At 41.4% G+C, this 23,449-nt stretch overlaps 1 protein-coding gene across 1 annotated transcript in view; it reads left to right on the forward strand.

The window, feature by feature from the left end:
• Positions 1 to 23,449, forward strand: part of St8sia6 (ST8 alpha-N-acetyl-neuraminide alpha-2,8-sialyltransferase 6) — a 130,709-nt gene that overhangs the window by 97,675 nt on the left and 9,585 nt on the right. Inside the window, exon 5 of the mRNA XM_051150899.1 lies at positions 23,052 to 23,196. Coding sequence (XP_051006856.1) covers positions 23,052 to 23,196 — 145 coding nt within the window. The remainder of the gene's footprint in view (positions 1 to 23,051; positions 23,197 to 23,449) is intronic.

Below are 23,449 nucleotides of genomic sequence, written 5' to 3' on the forward strand. Positions count from 1 at the left end.
ATGTTTTCATTTCTTTTAGTATATAGTTAGGAGTGGAACTAATAGTCACATGGTAATTGTATGTTTAGTATTTTGAGGAACTGAAATCTTTATTCCAAAGCAACTGCACCATTGTACAGTCCTGATTACATGTTAAGGCCAAAATTTCTCTTTATCAATGACATTTCTGGGTTGTGGATTTGATTTGCATTTCCCTTGTCATTCATGTGGTCAAATATCTTTGATATGCACAACTATTTTGTATATACATTAGAACAATATCTAATCCAGTCCTTGAATCACTTTAAAATTGAACTATCATTTTACTATTGAGTTGCTACTGTAATTTATAGATTTTTTTTTTTTTGGTAGCAAATTTCTAATCATAAAAATGATTTGAGAGAATTTTCTCCCATTCTGTAGGCTGCTTTTTCCCTTTCTTGGCTGCGTCCTGTGAAGCACAATGCATTTAAATTCTGATGTAATGCAATTTATCCTTCTTTTGTCACTGATAATTTTAGTTTTGCATCGAATAAAGTATTCCCCAACTGAAGCTTTATGACTATGCTGCGGTTTGGATACATAATGCTTTTCCCACAGGCTCATGATTTGAAAGATCAGTCCCAACATGAGACTATCTGGGAAATTATGGGAACATTGGAAGATGTGTACTAGCTGGAGGAAATGGGCCCCTAAGGGCAGGTCCTTGGGAGATAATATCCCTAACAGCTTCGTGTCTTACTTTCTGCCTCCTGGAATACCATGTTGTTCACCAAACTGCTCTACCATATCTTTCCTACCATGGTGGACTGAAATATTCTAAAACTTTGCCTTCCTTATGCTGTCAAAATCATGGCACCATGATGGAAAAGTAACTAATACAGGAAATTGGTACCACAGAAGAGTGATCATTCTTTGGCTAAATATGATTCTGTAGTTCCTCTGCCTTTCAACTGATTTTAGGGAGGAATTTGGTGACATTTGGTTATGGATGTGGGCTATAAACACTCTAGACTATAAGTAGAGCTGAATCAGAAATTCTGGCAAGACCAAATTTTTGACAAAAATGCAGAAAGTGTGAACATATTTTGTGATGTTTCAGATGGGAAAAAGGACTCCACTGTGATAGGGCCATTAGTGTTATATACTGGCAGAGGATTTGGTTCCTATCTTAAGACTGGGGGAAAAGCTGCCTTCAAAGATGACAAGTAATTAATTTGATGGAAGACATTTCAAGACAACATAGCATTCAGGCTGTGGCATGGTTATTGCTGACTGATTTTAGGAAAGTTTAAAGTTAAACTTGGAAGCAAAAAAGCTGAGTAGATAGATTTGAAAATATAAAGTCTAATACATTCTAGCTGTTTGTGTGTGTGTGTGTGTGTGTGAGAGAGAGAGAGAGAGAGAGAGAGAGAGAGAGAGAGAGAGAGAGAGAGAGAGAGAGAGAGAGAGAGAGAAGGGGGTAGTATTTTAAGTGATGGGAAAGGAAAGTCTTCCTGTTAAAGCGATCAGGGCTTGTAAAGTGAAGCCTTGTGCTTTGCATTGGAACAATAGGGATTTTGCCAAAACTCACTGTAGGTTCATTTAAAAGGTTTACCCTTGAGAAGGGAGTGCCAATAAAGCCTTCTGTACACACAGAGAAGCTCGAGGAAAAGTTTCCCTGGGAAATGGAGCCATCCGTGTAATCAATGTGTTCTTTCGTTGTTTTCTAAGGGCACCCACCTACTTCTGAAGCAGGCAAACACACCCTGGCACCATCTATGTAACTCTGACTTTGTAGACATGCAGAATGCCAGAGCTTTGGTGCCTTGGAAGCTTCCAACAAGGTTCCAGAGAAAAGCCTGCAATGTCAGGAAGCAGTTGATAAGGTCAGACTATGTGTGGAACTCGTGGGTAAGGCATGACATTCTCAGGGTACAGCCCAAACTTAAATGGAGAGGCTAGGATGTTGGAATTCTGGCAACAAAGAACACCTCCCAAGGAAAGCTGCAGGGAGTAAGTGGGAACAGCTTAGAGAGAAGCCAGGTAGGAACACTATAGCTATGAGAATGGTGCTACCCAAGGTTCTCCAAGATAACATCACAATACCGTGTACCCTGATGTTACTCATGGAGTTCCAGTGCTTAATATTGTTGGCGGTTGGTCTGGTGTATTTTGATGTTAAGTACTGCTTGCTGTCTCTGCCACCCACCTGTACCTTGCCTAGGAACCTAACAAGTTTGACTAATAAAAGGCCATCCCACCTGGGCAGGGCAAATGGGACAGGCGTGGCTAAAGTTCCAGGGTTCGGGGAGAGAGAGGAAGAGACCTGAGGAGAAGAGAAGAGAAGAAGGCTACATCATGGGTTAGGTGGAGGAGAAGCACATGGAGGACTTGGTCCAGATGAAGAACATCAGCAATTACTTGGGATTATGGATGGGAGGTAGCTTGATAGAAATTATTACAACCAGATGGCATGCTTGCCCCACTAGGGGAAGTAGTTTAGGGGATTAATATCTGCCCTGCCCCAGGTTAACTAAGGCTATTTTAAAATATAACAGGTGTCTGTGTCTTAATTGATTGCTAGCAGGTTAGAAAATACTGCCGTAATAATAATTACAGTCCTGATAATAAACATTATTAGGCCATACTGGTAAAATAACTACAACAATTCTTGCTCTCCTGTCTGGATCTTGCTCTGAACCTGTCTCTTTCTAACTTCCTACTGTTTTTAGGTGGTGGGGAGTGGGAATTTTCATCATATATTGGTAGTATGTAACCTTTTCCTGTCACAGGGGCTCACTGCTAAGAGTTTGCCTTGGGTTTCAGAAGACCTTGAAACCGTGGACTTTTGAACGATGTCGGAAATAGTAGTACTATAGAGATGATGCCGGTTAGTTTTGGTACCTTGAACCAAGCCTGTCAATCACCAGGAAAGAAAGAATCTCATTGAGAAAATGTCTCCATCAGTTTTTCTGTAGCCAAATCTGTGCAGCATTTTGTTTGTTGGTTGATTTAGGAGTGCTCAGCTCACTGTGGGTGGTGCCATCCATGGGAAGGTGGTCCTGAGTTGTATAGGAAACCAGGTTGAACTGGACACTAGCCCAAGGGGCAGGTCCCATGAAAGTCTGCACCTACCAGGAAAGTGGGATAGAGGTGAGAACATCCTATTGAGACTCTAGGTGAGAAAAATATAGGGGATAGGGAAGTAGGTGGATCCAGAGGGTCCTAGAAACCTACAAGAGGAACATTATGATGGGTGGATCTGAGCCCAGGGGTTCTGCATGATTACAGGCACCAACCAAGGACAAAACGTGCAGTCATCATCAAACCCCTACCCAGATCTAACCAAGGGAAAGAACATTCTCCACAGTTAAGTGGAGACTGGGGACTGACTTTCACAGGATCTCTGGTGCCCCATATTTGGCCATGTCCCTTTGTGGGGGAGGCCCAATGGCACTCGAAGGAAGGATAGCGGACTACCAAGAAGAGACTTGATACCCTAGCACCATATTCAGGGGGAGGAGGTCCCCCTTGGTCACAGTCATAGGGAAGGGGATTGGGGTGAAAGTGGGAGGGAGGGAGGAATGGGAGGATGTATGGGATGGGATAGAAAATGAGATGTAATATGAATTATTTTATTTTTCAATAAAAATGTGTTAAAAAAAGAAAAGAAAAGAAACTAGGTTGAGCAAGCCATGAGAAACAATCCAGTAAGCCACACTCCTCCACAGTCTCTGCTTCAGTTCCTGCCTCTGCGTTCCTGCCATGAGTTCATACTCTGACGTCTCTCAGTGACGGAGTATGACTTGGAAGTGTAAGATGAAACAAACACCACTCGCCTCTCCTAAGCAAGTATTGGTGGTAGTGTTTATCACAACAAGCAAAGTAAGGTACTGTAGCATTAAAGGCATTTACTTCATGAGGTGGCCTTGACTGTTCGGGTGACAGGGGTGGAAAGTCATGGTATGAATGGGTAATGTTCCTCAGAGGATCACATTTGATTGCTTGGTGGTGCTATTTTAGGGGAATGTGCAAACTTTCCAAGGTGGGGCTTCGGTGGAGGAAGTCAGTAACTGGCAGCCGCTGTTGGACCCTTCCTGACCACTTCCTCCCTCTCAGCTTCCTGGGCCACTGTGATATAACCTGCACTGCTCTAGCCTGCTGCTGGGACCATCGTTATTACCTGCTATGGTGTACTGAAATCTCTGAAACTATGAGTCCAATAAATCTTTCCACTTTAACTTGTCTGTGCCAGGTAATTTGGTCACGGTGATGGAAAGTAAACTAAAACAGCCAATATTTTCTTCAAAGACTTTCAGTTTTAGTTTTTACATTTGATCCCATGATCCATTTGGAACTAATTATTGTGGCATAAGATAGGTCTCCAAATTCATATCCATTAACCTGAGTGCCACTTATTGATAAAACTATTTTTACTGCATTGCTTTGAAAGCCTTATGAAAATCATTTTATGGGCCAGTATGATTGCTCAGTGCATCGCCACTTGTAACACAGGCTTTGAACTTGTTCCTCTTCTTCCTTCCTTGTTGGGGGCCATGCAGGAGGAGCAGCAAAACAGCTCTAGAACTCACAGAATATGGCCCACCAGTTAGCATACCCACGATGGGCGTGTCTTGGCCAGGCATAACTCCAAGAACTACAAGTCCTGAGGACTTCACAGTGTTATGGAGCATATCTCTGCTTGTTACTCTTGTGGTCCTCATGATCCCCTTAATATATGAATTGTGTGAGTACTGTAAAAGGAGCTTCTAGCAGAAAGACTCAAATGGTATATACTCACTTATATCTGCATACTAGCCCAAGGGACATGTCCCATGAAAGCCTTCATTTACCAGAAAACTGGGACAGAAGAGAGGACACCCTATTGGGACTCTATATGAGAGAAGCATGGGAGAATAGCAAAGTAGAAGGATCCAGAGGGTCATAGAAACCTACAAGTAGAACATTATGATAGGCAGATTTGGGCCGAGGGGTCCCACTCAAACTAAGGCACCAGCCAAGGACAATACAGGCGGTAAACTTCAAACCCCTACCCAGATCTAGCCAATGGACAGAACATTCTCTACAGTTGAGTGGAGAGTTGGGTATGACTTTCACACGTACTCTGGTGCCTCACATTTGACCATGTCCCCTGGAGGGGGAGACCTAGTGGCACTCAGAGAAAGGATAGCAGGTTACCAAGAAGAGACTTGATACACTATGAGCATATACAGGGGGAGGAAATCCCCATCAGGAACAGTCATAGGGGAGGGTAATAAGAAGAAAATGGGAGGGAGGGAAGAATGGGAGGATACAAGGGATGGGATAACCATTGAGATGTAACAAGAATAAATTAACAAAAAATTTTTTTAAAAAGATTATGCTATAATTCTATTTCAGGATTTGTAAATTCATTGGTTTAAAATCTGTAAAATCTATAACAAAAGTGAATTTATAACAAAAGGCTTATAATTAAAACTCTATATGTGGATATATATAAAAAGGAGCTTCCAGCCACTCACTGGGCAGTATCATTGGCATACTCAGTAACAATGCTTGATCTCTTTCAGACATTGCTGCTGGAGCAGATTAATGATTCAACCACCACCATTAAAAAGAACCTGCAGATGTAGATCACTAACAATGACCCTTAGAAAGAACTTGGAAAGATAGATTGCTCAACAAGATTGGGCAAAGATGTTTTGGCTAGTGGCTCTGAAGTAGAAAATCTTAGGGAAAAATTGATTGTTTAGCAAACTTATGTAAAGATAGTTTAGCTATTGGCTCTGATGCAGACAATCTTAGGGAATAATTTGAAGTGAAGAAAAAGTGCACTCTTAATAGTAAAGCTAGGGACTTTAAGATTTTTTAACTTATTGTAATTTATTCAGAGTACATCCTAAATGTTATCCCCTCACTTGGATCTTCTCGTCCCCACCTTCCCTCTCTCTTCCACCCTATTCCCCTCCCCTAGACCTCTGACAAAAGGGGACCTCCTCCTCCACCATATGGCCACAGCCTATCAGGTCTCATGTGGGTAGCCTGCCTCCCCTTCCTCTGTGTGCTGCCGGGCCTCCCCACCAAGGGGAAGTGATCAAATCGGGGGCACCAGAGATCATGTCAGAGGTGGTCTCTGCCCTCCCCACAACCATGGAGAATGAGCTGTCCATTGGATATAGCAGAACAGGGGGTCTAAGTTCACTACATGCATTGTCCTTGGTTAGGCCAACAGCTTCTTCAGGCCCCTTGGGTCCAGATCTACCAGCCTTGATGGTCTCCTTGTGGGGCTCCTGAACCTTTCGGGTCCTTCCATCCCCTCATTCTTCCATACTACTCTCCAACCAGAGTCCAGCAATGAATCCCAGCATCTAGTTCCAGCATCTGTCCACCTGCTGGGTGGAATCTCTCAGATGACGTCTATGTTGGGCTAATATGCACTTATAAGTGAGTATATACCCTGCGTGTCTTTCTGGGTCTGGGTTACCTCACTCTGGATGATCTTTTTCTAGTTCCAGCCATTGCCTGCAAATTTCAAGATCTCCTTGTTTTTAATAGCTACGTACTAATTCCATTGTGTAAACCCTACATGTGACAAAGGGCTAATATCCAAAATATATAAAGAACTCAGCTAGGGACATTTTGAGGTTGGTGAGCAAAGACAATACCTCATTAGCACTAGCTGATGTAACTGTCACTGAAGCTGGCTGTCAAGGTGACTAATTTCTTATACTTATTTTTGCCCTCATCTTCCTGATATGATTTAATGAAACATATTGATGAGTAGCTTTAGGATTTAAAGTAGAGACAGCTGATTTTTTTTTTATATAGAAGTTCCGATTTGTGATTCTTGTAAGATTTTCATGAGATGACTTTTGAAGATAATTGATTCTTCTTAACTGCAAATTGCAGCCTGCCAGTAAAGAAAAGCTGACTAAGAAATTACCTTGCTTGCTCATACTCTGTTAATATATAACAAATTGCTTAGTTACAAATGTGTACGGGTTCATGGAAACAACTTGTTTTTCATGTTTGCTTCTCACCCATAATATGTAAAACATTTGATCATGTGAAGGTATTGAGGAACATGTTTTTCTTACCTATACTCATTATAATCATTCACTTAAAGAAAATAGAATGTAACCACATTGTAATTTTTGTACTGCTTGAAAGATCTTGCTGGAATATGTAAGCTCTTGGAGAAATAATAAATTTGCTGGTAACAATCAGCCTGGAAGGTTGGCCTCAGAAGAAGTCTTCAGGGTCACCAGCCAGCCTCAGGAACTATGCCCTTCCTCAGTTTCCCCAGTTGCTGTCGAAGCTGGATTTCGATACTTCCTTCCTTTCTTTTCTTTTTGAGATAGGGTCTTGGCTGCAATGGCATTTTCTATGTAGACTAACTCCTGTGTCCATCTTCCACTAAAATATCACAAAGACACATTTTGCATTTGACTCTTGGCTGTTCATGCATCATCAGTATCGTCATCATCATCATCATTATCATGCAAGTCTACTCCTTATCCTTAGTCTCTTTGTTTTGTAAAATGGAAATGATGCTTATCTTTTTTAAAAGAAATATTCTCTATAGTAAAATGCTTAGTAGGAGTTTGCTTATCACTTAGTCCCTCGCAACATGGCAGCTGTTGTTATTTCCAGTTCAAAATAAGTTTTTAGCTTACTATTAATGTTTCACTAATAATATTTAACATTCTTATGGGATAACAATTGAGATATAATATGAATAAATTAATAAAATATATTTTTAAAAAATATTTAACATTCTTGGTATCTATAACCGATACACCATATCTATGATGTAGCAAAAAAAGCAATACCTAAATAACTATATAGCTTCAGATCCAATCCTCTCCTTAGGGGGAGATAGAAACACACATACGCCCCAGTTTTTCTTCTGTGATCATTTCCCACAGACTTTGCCATACCTGCCACAAGAACCAGCACTTCCTAGTCTGTTTGTTCCATTAAAGCTTTCTTTGATCCTTTCATGGTGGAAAAGAGGTCAACACTGAGCACCAAGTACAAAGCTTCAGCTTTATAAGTTGCAGTCATCTTGAGGACTATTTTCTGTAGCAAAAGGAAGTACCTCTATAGGAGACACCGGCTGTTTGTCCCTCCTCTTCAATATGGATGAGCAAATCATGAGTTCTAAGGTCTAAACAGAAGTGACTATGGAATTCCAGAAAATTCATCAGCCTAATTATAGGAAGATGCTAGAGTTCTGTGTGCTCAAATTAATTACCCCACAATTGGGAATAAAAAGGAGAGGGAAAAACGCAGGGTGGGGAGGATTGGTCGTTCATATTTGAAACATTTTTCGGCAGAGCCCGAGAGCAGACTTGAAAAGAAAGGACCTATACAGAAGCCATAGGTTCAAAGCAGGAACACCTGTCTAGTTCCCAGAGGCCAGGCAGAAACAGAAGGTGAGTTTGGGACTAAATCCAAAAAGCAGATGACAAGTTCCACAGGGAATCCTGATAGTTGTCTTGGAAGAATGGCGGAGATGAGTGCTGGCTTTCTAGGAGCAGAGGACAGCTGTGGATGCGCGCCAGCCTCCCTAAAGGACCGTGGGTACAGGCCACCTGTGCAAGGTGTGGCCTCCCATCCGGAGGTTTTTTGGGTGCTTTTTACAGGTGTATTCAATTCAGGATTGATCTAGTATGTGGAAATCCATAAAATAATGAAAGATTTTGAAAAACAAAAAGACATCCACACAAAATAAACCAAAGTATTTATCCTAAAAATTGCTTCACGGAGGACAGCAAGTAGCCAAGAAGAGACTTGATACCCTATGAGAATATATAGGGGGACGTAATCCCCCTCAGGAACAGTCATAGGGGAGGGGAATAATGGGAAAATGGGGGGGGGGAGGAATGGGAGGATACAAGGGATGGGATAAACATTGAGAAGTAACAAGAATAAATTAATAAAATAAATAAATAAATAAATAAAAAATTGCTTCACGGGACCTGGGAATTGTCTCAGTGTGCAAAACACACTTGCTGAACACACCAGACAAATCTAAGTTCAAATCTCTAGGGCCCATAAGACAACTGGACCCATTGGCATGTTTCTGTACGGTGAGATGGGAAAGGAGACAAGACACTCCCTCCGGAAGCTTGCAGTACATCGAATTTAGAATTCGCAGCCCAGCGGGAACAGGAGAGAACACAAGTCAAGACAGAGTGGAAATTCAGGGCCAACAGTTGAGGTTGTCCTTAGCCCTCTTCTTTTCTCTCTCTCTCTCTCTCTCTCTCTCTCTCTCTCTCTCTCTCTCTCTCTCTCTCTCTCTCTCTCTCTCTCTCACACACACACACACACACACACACACACACACAGACACAGACACATACACACATACTACTGTGTGTGTGTTCTGACACATGTATGCATGTGCTCTCTCATACACACACACACACACACACAGAGAGAGAGAGAGAGACAGAGACAGAGAGAGAGACAGACAGACAGACAGACAGAGATGGAAATATGTTTTTAAAGAACGCTTTGCAGAGTAGCATGTTGGTGGTAACTGAGTCAGCATTAAGATAATTAAATTCTTCATAGGACAGGACTCCATTCAGGATCTCACATGGTGCCAGATGAGGCTTTAAAACAGCAACGATCTCAGGGGTTTCTTGGTTCTTCTTTTCCTTCCCTAAAAACATCTTCCTAAGTAAAACTATGATCTTCGTCAACAAGAGAGTTCAGCAGAAAGAGTTTTTTTTTTTTTTTTTGTCTTTTATTGAAAATAGATGCTTTTCCATACAATATATTCTAATTACAGTTTTCTCTCCCCAACTGGCCCTAGTTCCCCCTCAATCTATAGCCACAGGAATCCAATAATAATGAACCAAAACATAATAAGATAAAACAAAACCATACACATCACAATAGACAAAGCAAACAGAAGGAAAAGAGCCCGAGAAAATGTGCAAGAAACAGATATAGACACAGATACACACTCATTCATACATTCAGGTATCCGGTAAAAACACAAAACCAGAATCCATAATATACATGCAGAACCTTTAGGATTAAAAATAGATAAATAAAATAAAAGTGGAAATTTAAACTAAAAAAAAAAAAAGTGCTGAGGTGACATTTTGAGTTAAGAAACCTCCACGGATGTCCCTGAGTTTGTTTTCACTTGGCCATCTACTGCTGGGTGTGTGATCTACCCTTAAGGAGAGTTTGTGTTCCCTGTGAGACTCCCTTAGAGAAAACCAATTTTTCATTTGTAAGTGGTTATCAACTGAAGATAGATTTTGCGTTAGAGATGGGGCATGAGTCTACTTTCCCTTTCAGCTCTAGGGCCCTCAGTCTCTGAGAGTTCATATGTGTGTTGGTCATTGTATGTTTTGTGTGCAGGCACTTAGTACTATGAACTTGCCTTTTACAGTTAGTTGCCTTCATTGTTTCTCTTAAATGTGTATATGTTATATATCCATTTTCATTCAATTCTAGAACATCTTTCATTTATTTCTTAATTAAATTTTATTATTCAGATTACATCTGATTGTTATCCCCTCACTTATATCTTTTGTTCATCTCTCCCTCCATCTTTCACCCTATTCCCCTCCCCTAGACCTGTGACACAAAGGGACCTCCTCCCCCACTATATGATCACAGCCTATCAGGTCTAATCCAGATATCCTGCTCCTCCTTCCTCTGAGTGCCTTAATTTCTGTCTTGATCCATTTTTTTATTCTGTAGAGAGTTGTTCAGTTTCCATGAGTTCATAAGCTCCCTCCTGTTTCTGTTGGTGTTGATAACCAGATTTAATCTGTGGTATTCAAATATTATGTAGAGTGTTATTTCAGTTTTCTTGTATCTGTTGAGACATGCTTTGTGTGTATTTGAGTATGTGATCAATGTTGGAGAAAGTTCCATGAGATGCTAAGAAGAAGATATAGTCTTTTGTAAATATCTGCTAGGTATATTTGGTTTATAATGTCAGTTACTGCCAACATTTTTCTATTTAGCTTTTGTCTGGATAACCTGTATGTTGGCTATTGATGAGAGTGGGATGTTGAAGTCTTCCACTCTCAGTGTGAGAGTCAATATATGATTTAAACTGCAGTAGTGTTTCTTTTATATATTTGGGTACCCTTGTGTTTGGGGCATAGATGTTAAGAATTGCAATGTCCTCTTGGTGAATTTTTCCTTTGATGGGTATGTGGTAATCCTTATGATTACTTTTGGTTTGAAATCTATTTTGTCAGATATTAAAATGGTTGTAACAACTTGCTTCTGAGGTCCATTTGGCTAGAATATCTTTTTCCATCCTCTTTCCTGTAGTGTTTCTAGCCTTGATGTTAAGGTGTGTTTCCTGGATACAGCAGAAGAATGGAGCCTGTTTTCACACCTATTCTGTTAGTCTGTGTCTTTTTATTGGGGGAATGAGACCATTGATGTTGAGGGAAATCAATGACCAATGGTTGTTGATTCCTATTATTTTGTTGTTGTTGGTGGTGGTGGTAGTGGTGATGATGGTGATGGTAGTGTGATTCTCCCCCCCCCCCTTTTTTTTTTTTTTTTTTTTTTTTTTGACTTTGCTGATTACCTGTCTTTTCTTGAATGTAGTTAACTCTTTTGGTTGGAGTTTTCCTTCTAGCACTTCCCGTAGGGGTGGATTTATAAATAAATACTGGTTAAATTTGGTTTTATCTTGAAATGTCTTTCTCCATCTATTATAATTTAAAGTTTTGCTAGGTATAGTATTCTTGGCATCTATGATCTCTTAGAGTCTGTAGACCATCTGTCCAGGCCTTTCTGGCTTTTACAGTCTTCATTGAGAAATCAGGCATTATTGTAATGTGCCTGCCCTTACATGTTACTTGCTCTTTTTTCCTTGAAGATTAATATTCTTTCTTTGTTCTGTATATTTAATGTTTTTATTATGATTTTATCAAGGAAATTTTCTTTATCATTCTATTTGGTGTTCCTTGTACCTTGATGACCATCCTTCTCTGTATTAGAGAAATTCTTTTCTATGATGTTGTAGAAAATATTTTTCTATGCCTTTGACCTAGGTAGATACTTTCATAGTGTCCCAGATTTCCTGGATGTTTTGTACCTGCAGATTTTTAGGTTTCATATTTTCTATGACCAAGGTATCCATTTCTTCTATTGTATCTTCAGTGCCTGAAATTCTCTCTTCCAACTTTTGTATCCTGATGGTGAGACCTGCCTCTGAGATTCTCGTTTACGTTCCTAAGGTTTTCATTTCCAGATTTTCCTCCATTCACATGTTTTTCTTTAATTCATTCTACCTTCACTTTCAGGTCTTGAACTGTTTTACTCATTTCTTTCTGCATAGATTTCTTTAGGAGATTTATTAATTTATTCTTTAAGGACCTTTATAAAAGCTATTTTAAAGCCATTGCCGTTTGCTTCAGCTGTGTTGCATTTCTCAAAACCTATGACAGTAGTGTTGCTAGTGGAGGCATATTGCCCTGCCTCTTACTGATTGTGTTTTTTACACTGGCATCTGGGTTTGGGATGATTTTAATTCTGTGTGCTGATAGAATTGTATTTGTTGGGTGGGTATTTTCTTCCTTGGTTTCTGTTGCCCTCCCTGGTTCTAGAAGAGTTTGGTGGCTGCGTGCTGCCTAGTATGGACTGCCTCTGAGATCTTGTTTGGTGTGGCTACGAGGGGGTTCTGCTTACAGCGGGTCTGTAGGTGTTGGGAGCTGCTGTTTAGGAATGGTGATGGGGGGATTGAAAAGTACACAGGGAGAGAAGAAAGCAGGGGGTTCCACCAAGCTGTACTTAGTCCCTTGAGACTGGGACAGAGAGCTGGGAGAGCCTATTAGAGAGCTGGTTATGAGTCTGAACAATTGTATTTGGGGGCAGGAAGGTGAGTGAAGATCTGAAGCTAGCCTAACTGCTTCACCAATCGTTGTGGCCCATGGGTTCTCAAGGACGGCTCCGGATAGGGGAGCTGGGATGACAGCATGAGTTGTGAGGAAGGTGGGGGAGGAGATCTGTGTGATCTGCTGGAGGTGGGGGCAGAAAGAGGGGGGAGGTTGCAGTTGTGGTCTGCTACAGAGCGGGGATACGACTGGGGCACTGGATTTGGAAGAGACATTTAGATCTGCAGTTCGCAAGGGACCTCCTTCCTATCCACTTTACACTGTGCAACAACAGCAGTGACCCCGCTTTGTGCTGTCTGAAGACTGACGTGTAGCTCAACGTTCATCTAAGTTGGTTTTGTACTTTTAGGCTTGCTTTTCCTCACTTAGGTGAGTCACGGTCGACTTTAGCTTGTTGGACAAAGCAGGGGACAATCCCGCAACTGCAGCACTGGGAGCAGTCTGGAGAGTTCTGTTCGCTATCGGCTTTGTGCCAAAAGGCATCTAAAGCCAGCCGCGGCTGCATCTCTTTCCTGTTCTCACAGGCTTCACAGCTCTGCTCTTTCACACGCTCGCTTCACTTCCCCTTTTACTGGTGCTGGAGGCCCCTGTTTCCATTCACAACTCTCAGGATGAATTAAAATCTCTATACTAAGTCATCTCCTTTGTTGTGGGTAGGAGGCTGGCTACTCTCTCTTGCTTGGCCCTTCCCTGGAGGCCATATTTCTTCTCAGGGGTCTCAGTTGCAAGCCCAGACTTGACCCCAGCAGTTGTTCATCACTGCCTATTTCTATGCGATCACTATTTCTTACCCTTAATGTGTTTCGAATCTATCTACTAAGTTACAACCCTCTCTGCTCTTGTGTTTTTTCATCATACATTTTAAATTCGCATAGTTTTCTGGTTTTGATTTCTTCAACCTCAAGCCATCTGCTTAAATATTAAATCTGATACTAAAAAAAATATTTAATCACTGTTTCCAAAATTTCTCAAGATGTATTATTTTTTCCTCATGAAATCGAAGTGATTCCATGTCTTGTGACAGTGGCCAGGTGTGCTGTCTGTTACTTTTCTCTTTGTATGTTTGTGTCTACTATGCTTTTATTTGTCTGCCTGTAAGACAGGATTGAGGGGAAGGGAAGAGTGCTACAACATTGGCAAGGCCACCTGGGTGCAAGTCCTTGTGACCTCAGGCATGTCACCGTCACCTCCAACTCAACTTCTGTACCTGAAAACTGGGTAGAGCAAGGTGATTAGAAGTGTCTCTCTTCGGCAGCTGTTTTGAGTGTTTAATAAATTAACATGGTAAATGCTCGGAGGGATTCTGTGCTTGTATTTGCTATTATTATTTATTTATGTACAGGAGCCTCAGGCTTATGTCCCCGGCTGTTCTTGTCTTTGTGTGGTTGTCTGTTGAGTCTCTTCCTGCCCTTCTGTCTGTCTGCGGATGGTTTTGCCTGTGTACAGCTGTGGTTCCGTGCGTGTTTACATCTCTTTTTCACATATCACATACCTCTCGTGTCTGTTTGTGACTGCCTTTCATCAGGTGCTTTTATAGCTCTGCTTTACCTGGTACTTTCTTTCTCTAACCTTAACCATGTCTCTTTGGGTTTTTTGTTTGTTTGTTTGTTTGTTTGTTTGTTTTCTGTTCTGTCTTGTGCTGTGTCCATCTGTTTCTTTGCCCCACCTTGGTTTTGCCAGTTTTTCAGTTTGTCCTATCCGTCTTCTGCCTTCAGCAGAACCAAACATTTAGCCACCCAAATAAAAACCTCCTGAGTTCATTAGGGTACCTTCTATTAACTTTTCAAAAATTTATTAAGCTTATAAATACAGTATTCTCTGTGACTCTCTGGGGGAGAGAATCAAATTGTTCTTTGCTTATACAAACGTCTATTGATTTTCTTCCCCGAGGTTCTGTGACCCCTTGGAGGAAAAAGAAGATTGCTCCTTTGGCTAACCTTTCCAGCTAACCATAGTTCACAAGCCATTCATCACCACTGTTCTGCTCTGGGGACTCTTCCTACTTTTCTTTTCATCCAACTTGTGCTGTGGCTGGTGCAAGATAGAGACAGAAATGGGCTTGACATGTTCACTGGCTGGAGCAGCCCATGTGTGGGAGATGCTCTTGATAAGTATTTGTGGGGTGAATGGAGTCCTCCCGTCTTTGGAGAGAAGAGTCTAGAAGACCACCTGTCACTCAGCTTTATCTTCGCTTTCTGAACTCAGTATATGTGTCTCAGATCCGTCTCTTCTCCCCTTTGTGCCCTAAACCACATGCTTCGTGTCAGCTAAGCTTTGAAAAACTTCTCATAAGATTTGTTTTATTTTATGTATATGAGCGTTTTGCTCACATGCATGTGTGTGTACCATGTGCATGCATGGTCCCCACAGACATGAGTGAGATCAGAAGCTATGTCAGAAAGGGTGTCAGACACCTGGAGTTGTGGGTGCCTGTGGATGCTGGGAATCAAACTCTGGTCCTCTGGAAGAGCAGTTAGTACTCTTGACCACTAAATCATCTCTCCAACCCCACCCCTGAAAACCTTATTAGTATACGTCATTGGTAAAGTGATGGGGTCCATAAAGGCACTTTTGATTGTGTCTGTGTGCCCTCTGTTTTCAGTCCCCGTTAATCTTCCTGCCTTCAGTCCTGCTGGTCCTCTTTCTTTTCCACTCCCATCTATTTCCATGGCATATATACGGATGTCTAACCATGCATATCTGTATCATATGCACATACACAGAGTGTAGGTTCCTCATAGGAAAGAAAAACATGATTTGTTTTTCCTGGATCTGGCTCATCTTGTTTACTACAACAATATTCGCTGTTATCCATGTTTTCTCAAATGGCACAATTTCTTTTTTTTTTTTTTAATTTATTTACTTACTATTATGTTTTGCCTGCATATACACCTGCAGGCCAGAAATGGGCACCAAATCTCATTGTAGATGGTTGTGAGCCATTATGTGGTTGCTGAGAATTGAACTCACCACCTTTGGAAGAACAGACAGTTTTCTTAACCTCGGAGCCATCTCTCCAGCCCACACAATTTCTTTCTTTATGAATAAAATGCCACCATGTTTGTATACCATATTTTCTGCATCCATTCACCAGTTGGGGGACACCTCGGTTGGTTGCAACTTGGCTAATATCAGTGGTGCCACAATAAGCATAGGTGAACTATTATCTCGGTAGCATGCTGATGTAGATTCCTTTGGATATATTTCCAGGAGTGGCTCAACTTGATTACATCACTGCTGGGGGGAATGTAAACTCATCCATCACTATGGAAATCAACATGGAGGTTACACAACAAAACACAAACCTAAAAATGAAATCATCTAAATGTTTGATTAGAACCTTTTCTTGTAGCCTACTAGTCACTTCCTTTCTCTGGTCACCTGATACTTTCTGTCCTCTGATAAAATATCTTTTCTAAGCACAGGCTATTAGTTTAACAAACATTTGCTGGGGACTCAGATCTACTGGGTGGTCCCCATGCCTTCATAAGTTCTTTTATAAGTCCCAGTAACCTGGGGTTCTTCCCATGAGCATCAGACCTTCTCACCTCAACCTATATTACATCAGACGACACCAGCATACTAATTCCAGCTCTCCTTACATAAGCAAGCTCCCACAGGCAGCCCATGTTTTAATCCATGCTTGTATTTAATAATTCATATGTTCTAATTCCCACAACCTTGGACTGTGATTATTACCTGCTTTGCTGCCCAGTAAGACGTGGGCTGAATTGTTACCATGCCCTGACCCTTGTTTTAAACAGCACTGGAAGCCATAACAAAATGCCACAACCCGAGTGGCTTAAATAGCATGTATCTCTCACAAATTTTAGAAGTTGGTAGTGCAAGATCTGGGCACCAACATAGCTCTGTTAGCCTCAGGTTAGATCCTTGCTCTGGTTAGCACAGAGAATCAAGTTCATATTTCTATAGCCCTGTCCTCAGGACCTCATCTACCCACAGTCACCTTGCAAAGACTCCTGCTCCTGAGACCAGGATATGGAGGGCTATAGTTTTAATATACACTCATGCGCTCAAGTCCCACGGTCCTCATTCTGTGCCCTGAAGCTTCATGGGTTCATTAATTCTTATTACAGTCTTTCAAATATTCAAAGACAGTTATCCTGTCTCCAGGGTGTGTATGGCTGCTTCCTTTGCCTGGGATTTCAGCCTGCTCTGTCCAGACTGGCCTTTGATAACATGCCTTTGAAAGGAAAGCTTCTATACCAACGCTAACAGCAACCGTGGTTCGTCATAGTGGAAGGTTTTGTCCTCTCTCCTCCTAGTCAGCATCCCTCGGATTATGTAGTTTAAGATCACATTCAAGTTTGGTAATGGTCTACAATACTGACATACACAAGACAAGTAAAAACAAAAACAAAAAACCAACTCTGCTAGGCTTCAGCTTTTTCAAACTGGCCTCAGAGCTCACTTAGTGTCAGCCTCTGTGGCTAAATTATTCCTTTCTCCTACTGTCCTTGTATCTCATCCCTCACCACTGCACATATAGGCCTGCATAAGACACACAGCCGCCTTCCCCCCCCCCCAAATCCTGAGCCATGAGGCCTGTGTGTAGAGGCAACGTGGGGATTTAATGCATAATGCATGTGGCTTGAACTGAAGAAAGCCCTTTGAGTTTGTGTGGTTCTCTTTATCATTAGGAGGTGCTTCCAAACATGCACTTGAGGATTCTAGAACAATCTATCAAGTCACCATAGCTTAGACCGGGGGAAAAAAAGTGTACTCGTGTGAATTTTTCAAAGTTCCTTTGTGAGGAGCATTGCACACAATGGTTTTAGGTAGGAAGTGGGTAGCAGAATATAGGTTTGGGTTTGGGATTTTAATCTTGGCTTTGTTATTTACTACCTTATAATTAACTAGTTCTCCTTATTTGTCCCAGAACACTGTAAAGGCGGATACAATGGTGCTTTATTTACCAGTAAATAGACAAGCTTTCATAGTACAAAAGAGTTAATAGGTGCTAAATACGCGTGAATAAGTGAAAGAATGAATGCTAAATATGCAAGACTGAATGAGGATGTTTTGTGACTTCCTTGACTTTGGGAGTTTGTCCTTGTCTGTAAAAAACAATATTAACTACACCCAGTTTGTAGAGTCTCTGTTGGGCTTAAATGTCACAGAAAGCATTAGGCAATGGTGAGGCTACAGTAAGCATTTGCTATGGTGTTGGTTAGTATTATTGGTCATTCATTGAACTGTATGTTGTATGGCAGGGTGGGGAAGGCAACCAGAAATGGGCATCAAATAGATTCCTACTCATTATAAATTTAATAATGAAAAGATGAGCTGGAGAGACTGCTCAGAGGTTGAGGGGTCTTGCTCCTCTTGCAGAGGACCCAAGTGTGTTCCACATGGCAGCTCACAAGTTTCTGCCACTCCACCAGTTCCAGTTCTAGCCTCTGTAAGCACAAATAGCATATGCACAGAGAGATACATCTGTAGATTTAAAAAAATTTTTTTAAATAAATCTTTTTTTAAATGAGAGAAGTAATGTGAATAAACAGGAGAGAGGCATGTGGAGGATTGCTTGCCCAAGATGAGGGCAAAATGAAATTGGATTATTAGTTAGCAATGGGTAGAATGGTAAATTATAAGTTCTCTGCGTTTGCCTGAATCTTTATACCTTAAAACTCATTTTCCAAAGATTCTCATTAGAATTATAGAGAAGAAATGAATCCTGGAAATGTAGCAATTTTTGCGACGTAGAAGGAGCCTGCAGCTTTTCTCTAGCCCTAAGTGGCTTCCATTTCATTAGGGACTCTCACAGGTAGTAAACTGAAGGGGTGCCTGGGAGCCTGGGGCCCAGGCTGGAAGGTCATTAGTATGCAGCCTGTCCTGCAGTGTCCTCACACTGTCAGCTTGAAGGAGTGGTTAACATTTCATGGAAAACCCAAGAAGCATTTTTCTCTTAGAACTGAAGGAAAATTTTCCTTGAAGCCCCATATGAATAAAATAGTAGAATAAAGCAAAGAAGGAGGAGGAGGAGAAGAAGAAGAAGAAGAAGAAGAAGAAGAAGAAGAAGAAGAAGAAGAAGAAGAAGAAGAAGAAGAAGAAGAAGAAAAGAAGGAAGAAAGAACTAAATAAAATAAAAGGGATGGAAATAGCACCTATGGTGGGAAAGAAAAAGACATTTCAACCACCTTGAAGACACACATTCTTTTCTCAAAAGTGTATTTATGAGGCCATCTGAAAAGCAGAGATAAATTTTCACATTTTTAGATTAACCTTTAAGGATCACAACTAAACATGTGAGGTTGGGCTATCTCAGGCCCAGCCTGGGCTATCTCAGGTCTAGCCTACCCCCTGGAAGCTCCTGACCTTGAGAAACCCACATACTCCAGGAGCGACAACATGCTCTCTTTTCTTTTAATTTTGTGTAGAGGGAGCAACTGAAGGTGGGACCCAGCAAGAATTTAGGACACAGTGACAGGGTCACTTGACAATGCTGATTGCGTACAAGCTGCTGCAGTTACATTCAGAGAACTTGAGGCATTTGGTATGCATAAGCTGTACAATGGCCTACAAAGTGTGCTTGGAGAGGTAGGCAGCAAGGTGCTTTGCTGGCAGCATGATTTTGAGAACCTGTATTATCATACAGTTTGAAACATGTCACCGAAGAAGAAGCTTAATCAAGTAGGCTTAGGAGGCAGCATTTCTCCCTAATTTTTATACATTCTAATAGACTAGGGAGAATATTAGGAGATAGCTTCGGGTTTTTACAATCTGCAGGGGTTTGTTTGTTTGTTTGTTTTTTGTTTTTTGTCTTTCTTTCTCCTCTTTTCCTCTCTAAGATTTTAATGTGTAGCCCATGCTGGCTTCAAAACAGCCACATAGCACAGGCTAGGCTTTAACTATCTCACCTCCTGCTGTGGCCTCCTGAGTGCTAGAATTACAGGGCTAAGCCAAAGTGAGTGCTTGGCCCACTTATATCTCAACCCCAGTTTTCTTAGGTCTAGAATGGGTGTAATGTTGTCTGCCACGCTCTCAGTTGTGGGAACTGATAGTGTGTGTCTGCCTATGCTCGGGGGTGGGGGGGATGCACAGGGCTTTACAGGCCTGTAGCTCATGAACCTTGATGTTTACTGTAGAAGACTGTGAAACTTCTCACAGTTTCTTAACGTGTCCCCGCTTTTCACAGAAGGCAAGAGTCAGCAGGCCTATTATTGTGGCACATAGTTGATTTCAAGTCCCCCCTAATCAGGAATGACTTTTTTAAAGGGATGGGAATGAAACAACAGGGTTTTTTGTTGTTTGTTTGGTTTGGTTTGGTTTGGTTGATTGTTGTCTGGATTCCTTAGTGATTACAAGCAACTTGGGTGAAACAAAGGATGGTCAGTTATCACTCTTGCAAGTCCTGTCAGCCTGCATCTAAAGGCAGGCATTGGGAACGTTATTCTGTTAGGCTGATCTTTCTTAGGAGATCATTATATACCGTGATGAGTTTTTATTGGGCTTTTTGTTGGTTTTGGTTTTGGTTTGAAATGAGGTTTTACCCTGCAACCCAGGCTGGTCGTGAACTCTCCATCCCATTCTAGAGCCTCAGCCTCCTAAGTTCCCCTGAAGTGGATGCCTGTAAACCCAGTGTCCGGAAGTCAAAAGCTTGAGTGTTTGCTACTGGGGATGGAGGGTATTGAGAGTTGAGTCATAACGAGACCTGCAGCTCAGACTGATGGAAACTACTACAACGGTAAAAATGGGCTGACAGATACACAACGGGGTCTATTCAGTAAAGAGTTAATTGTAGAATCTAGCTACGTCAAAGATACAGAGCTCAGAAGGAATGTGCCTGAAAGTGTGCCCTTCTGAACTAAGACCCAACAATAAAAGTGTGGGATTAGAAAAGACCAGTAAAGAAGACTCTCCCCACAGCCAGGCCTCATGTCAGACACCTTGCCTTTTCTGTAGTGTGCAGTTCCAACTGCAGTCATATAAAAAAACACGGACGAGCTTAAAGAGTAGTGAGATAGTGAAAATAAATGAAAAATGGGTACTATTCAGAAATACCAAGGGAAGGGGAAATTTTGCAGAGTCTTGCAAAGTTGAAAGGTTAATCAGATGGTTGGTTACTGTGTTCAATTTCTTTAAGAGTTCCTAAGAAAATGAACAGAGAAAGCAGATCTAAGCAAGGAGATAGCGTAGTTGTGTCAATAGAAACATCTCCTGACTTTAAGATTAGATCCTGGAATGATTAATTATTATTTATTAAGAGGTGCTTTGGATCTACATCCCTGAGAAATTTCACAAACAAAATATAAGGTATGTAATTTTGGCATTGGCCTGTATTATAATAACCAGGACTTCTGAATGCATTGCATAGTAATTGACATATTTTTGGGATTTCCATTAGGAATGGCCACTTTAAACTTGTTCCATTTAAAAATCATTGTACTGACCAATTGTCCTCAAATAAATGGCTATACATTATTGCTTAAGTGACTATAATACTACTCAACTTAGTTTTTGTATTTTTTTCCGATTATTACCACATAAATGTTCAATTCTATTTTCATATCTTGAATTCTTTCCACTATCTCATTCAACTGTGTTTTCTGGAACTGCATTAAGGCATTTATCATATCATCTTTAAAGTCCTTGAACATACTCATAATTACAATTTTGAACTACTTGTTGTGTGCTTCAGCTAGCTTGCTTTTGTCTGGGCTATAACAATAGGCCACTTGGTCCCTCTGCCTCCTCCTGTAGCCTCTTTCAGCCACTCTTCCTGGCCCCGCTCCATTCCTTTGTGACTCTAACCAACCTGCAGAATCGCTCCCTCCCCACAGCCGCCACACTCAGCTAGCATGATGTCTTGGCTGTTCGTTTTTGTGGTTTTGCCCTGGGACCTAGGCATCTGGAGTTGTGGTGACTGTGGCATGTCTTGATCTGGTTTCACCTTGATGGGTGGGTGTTCTGTTCTCAGTCCCAGCCAAGGGAGGCTGCTGTGGGGTCTTTGTAGAGTGATTCTGCAGCTTGGCGGGGAGTCACAGAGGAATGCAGGTGTGCTAGGAAGAATGGCTGGAAGGGTCTGTGAGGAAGAACTAAGAGGACTCTGGGTCCCACCACACAGCCAGGTCTGAAGGGGATAGAGGTGGGCTGGGAGGAGGAGCTCAGGCAGCCCTATTCCAAAACAATTGTATACTGTTTTCCTCCATTATCTTTGAGAAATCCATTACAGAACCTCCCTTTCTGCCCACCACTGTCTGAAAGCTAAGATATTGCTGGGCCTCACATATATTAACATATACATATGCAAATAATGTATTTGTATGTTATGTATGTAGAAATGGTATGTGTATAAGTAGATATATATAATATGTAGTATAGTATATTATATATATAGTATATTATATATATACCTATACATGGAACGTATGTGTGTATACATAGTACTTATTGAATATATAGTATACATAGCATATGTGTATGTAGACACATTGATTTTGTATGCTGTACATATATGTATATAGAATATTATACACATATGTGTTTAGTTTATAAGTTTGACATAGTAAGAGATTAACAATAGTAACTCATGATAAAATACAGTTAAAACTGGGACTAAAGAGGTGGTCCAATGCTGCTCTTCCAGGTTTGATTCTCAGTACCCACATGCCGACTCACAACCATCTCTTAACTTCAGTTCCAGGGGACCCGATGCCCTCTTCCGGCCTCTGTAGGGACTGCACACAGGTGGTGCCCAAGCATACATGCAAATAAAGCACCCAAGTACATAAAAATAAAATAATTGAAAATACAACCATAACAATAAGCTATATGAACTACATGTGAGGTGGGTTTGTTCTCTTGAAAGTTTCTTTGAACAGTCTCGTGGGTGATAGAACACTCACAAAGCATTGCAGAGGCTACAGTGTCTGCCCTAATGGATCCTCTCACTTCTCTATTCATCTTGGCAATCTCACGGCAAGATTTTTTAATGTTTGGAGCTGTTGTGTTCAGGATTGTTACCTGCTATGAAATGGGCTACTACCTGAGGGTGTGCACAGTTTGTCATCATCCTCCCATCCAGGGTGAGGAGGAAGACCGTTTCATTGGTGCCTGACTTACCTTGCTTTTGGAAGTCAACAGCCTGGACCCTCTTTTGCCGCCTCCATTGCCATGTCCTTGCTTGCTTCCTTGTCATGTTCCTCTGCTTACTTCCATTCTCATCCGTTGTAGAGCGAAGCTGGCTTCCTGTTGTGATGCTGTTCAAAACTTCGTGGTTTCCCAGAATAACACTCCAGTGGGGACTAACATGAGCTATGAGGTGGAAAGCAAGAAGCAAATCCCTATTCGAGAGAACATTTTTCATATGTTCCCAGTGGTGAGTAAGGATTGCTTGGTCTTTATAACCCGCGGTGGTGGCTGAATAGTTTTAAAGCTACCATGTTACATTATGGCGAGTGGAATGTTTATAGTGGCGGGCCTGTCAAAGAAAGCACTTTTTTAAATCTGCATTTTGCTTGCTGGAGGCCTAACGCAGGACCATGTCCATGCTTGATAAGGACTCTACCACTGAGTCACATCCCTAGCCCCTAACAGAAGCAGTGTCCAATGCAGTGTGGCTCCCAAAGGAA

Source organism: Acomys russatus, chromosome 9, assembly GCF_903995435.1.
Source record: "Acomys russatus chromosome 9, mAcoRus1.1, whole genome shotgun sequence".
In the NCBI taxonomy this organism is placed as follows: domain Eukaryota; kingdom Metazoa; phylum Chordata; class Mammalia; order Rodentia; family Muridae; genus Acomys; species Acomys russatus.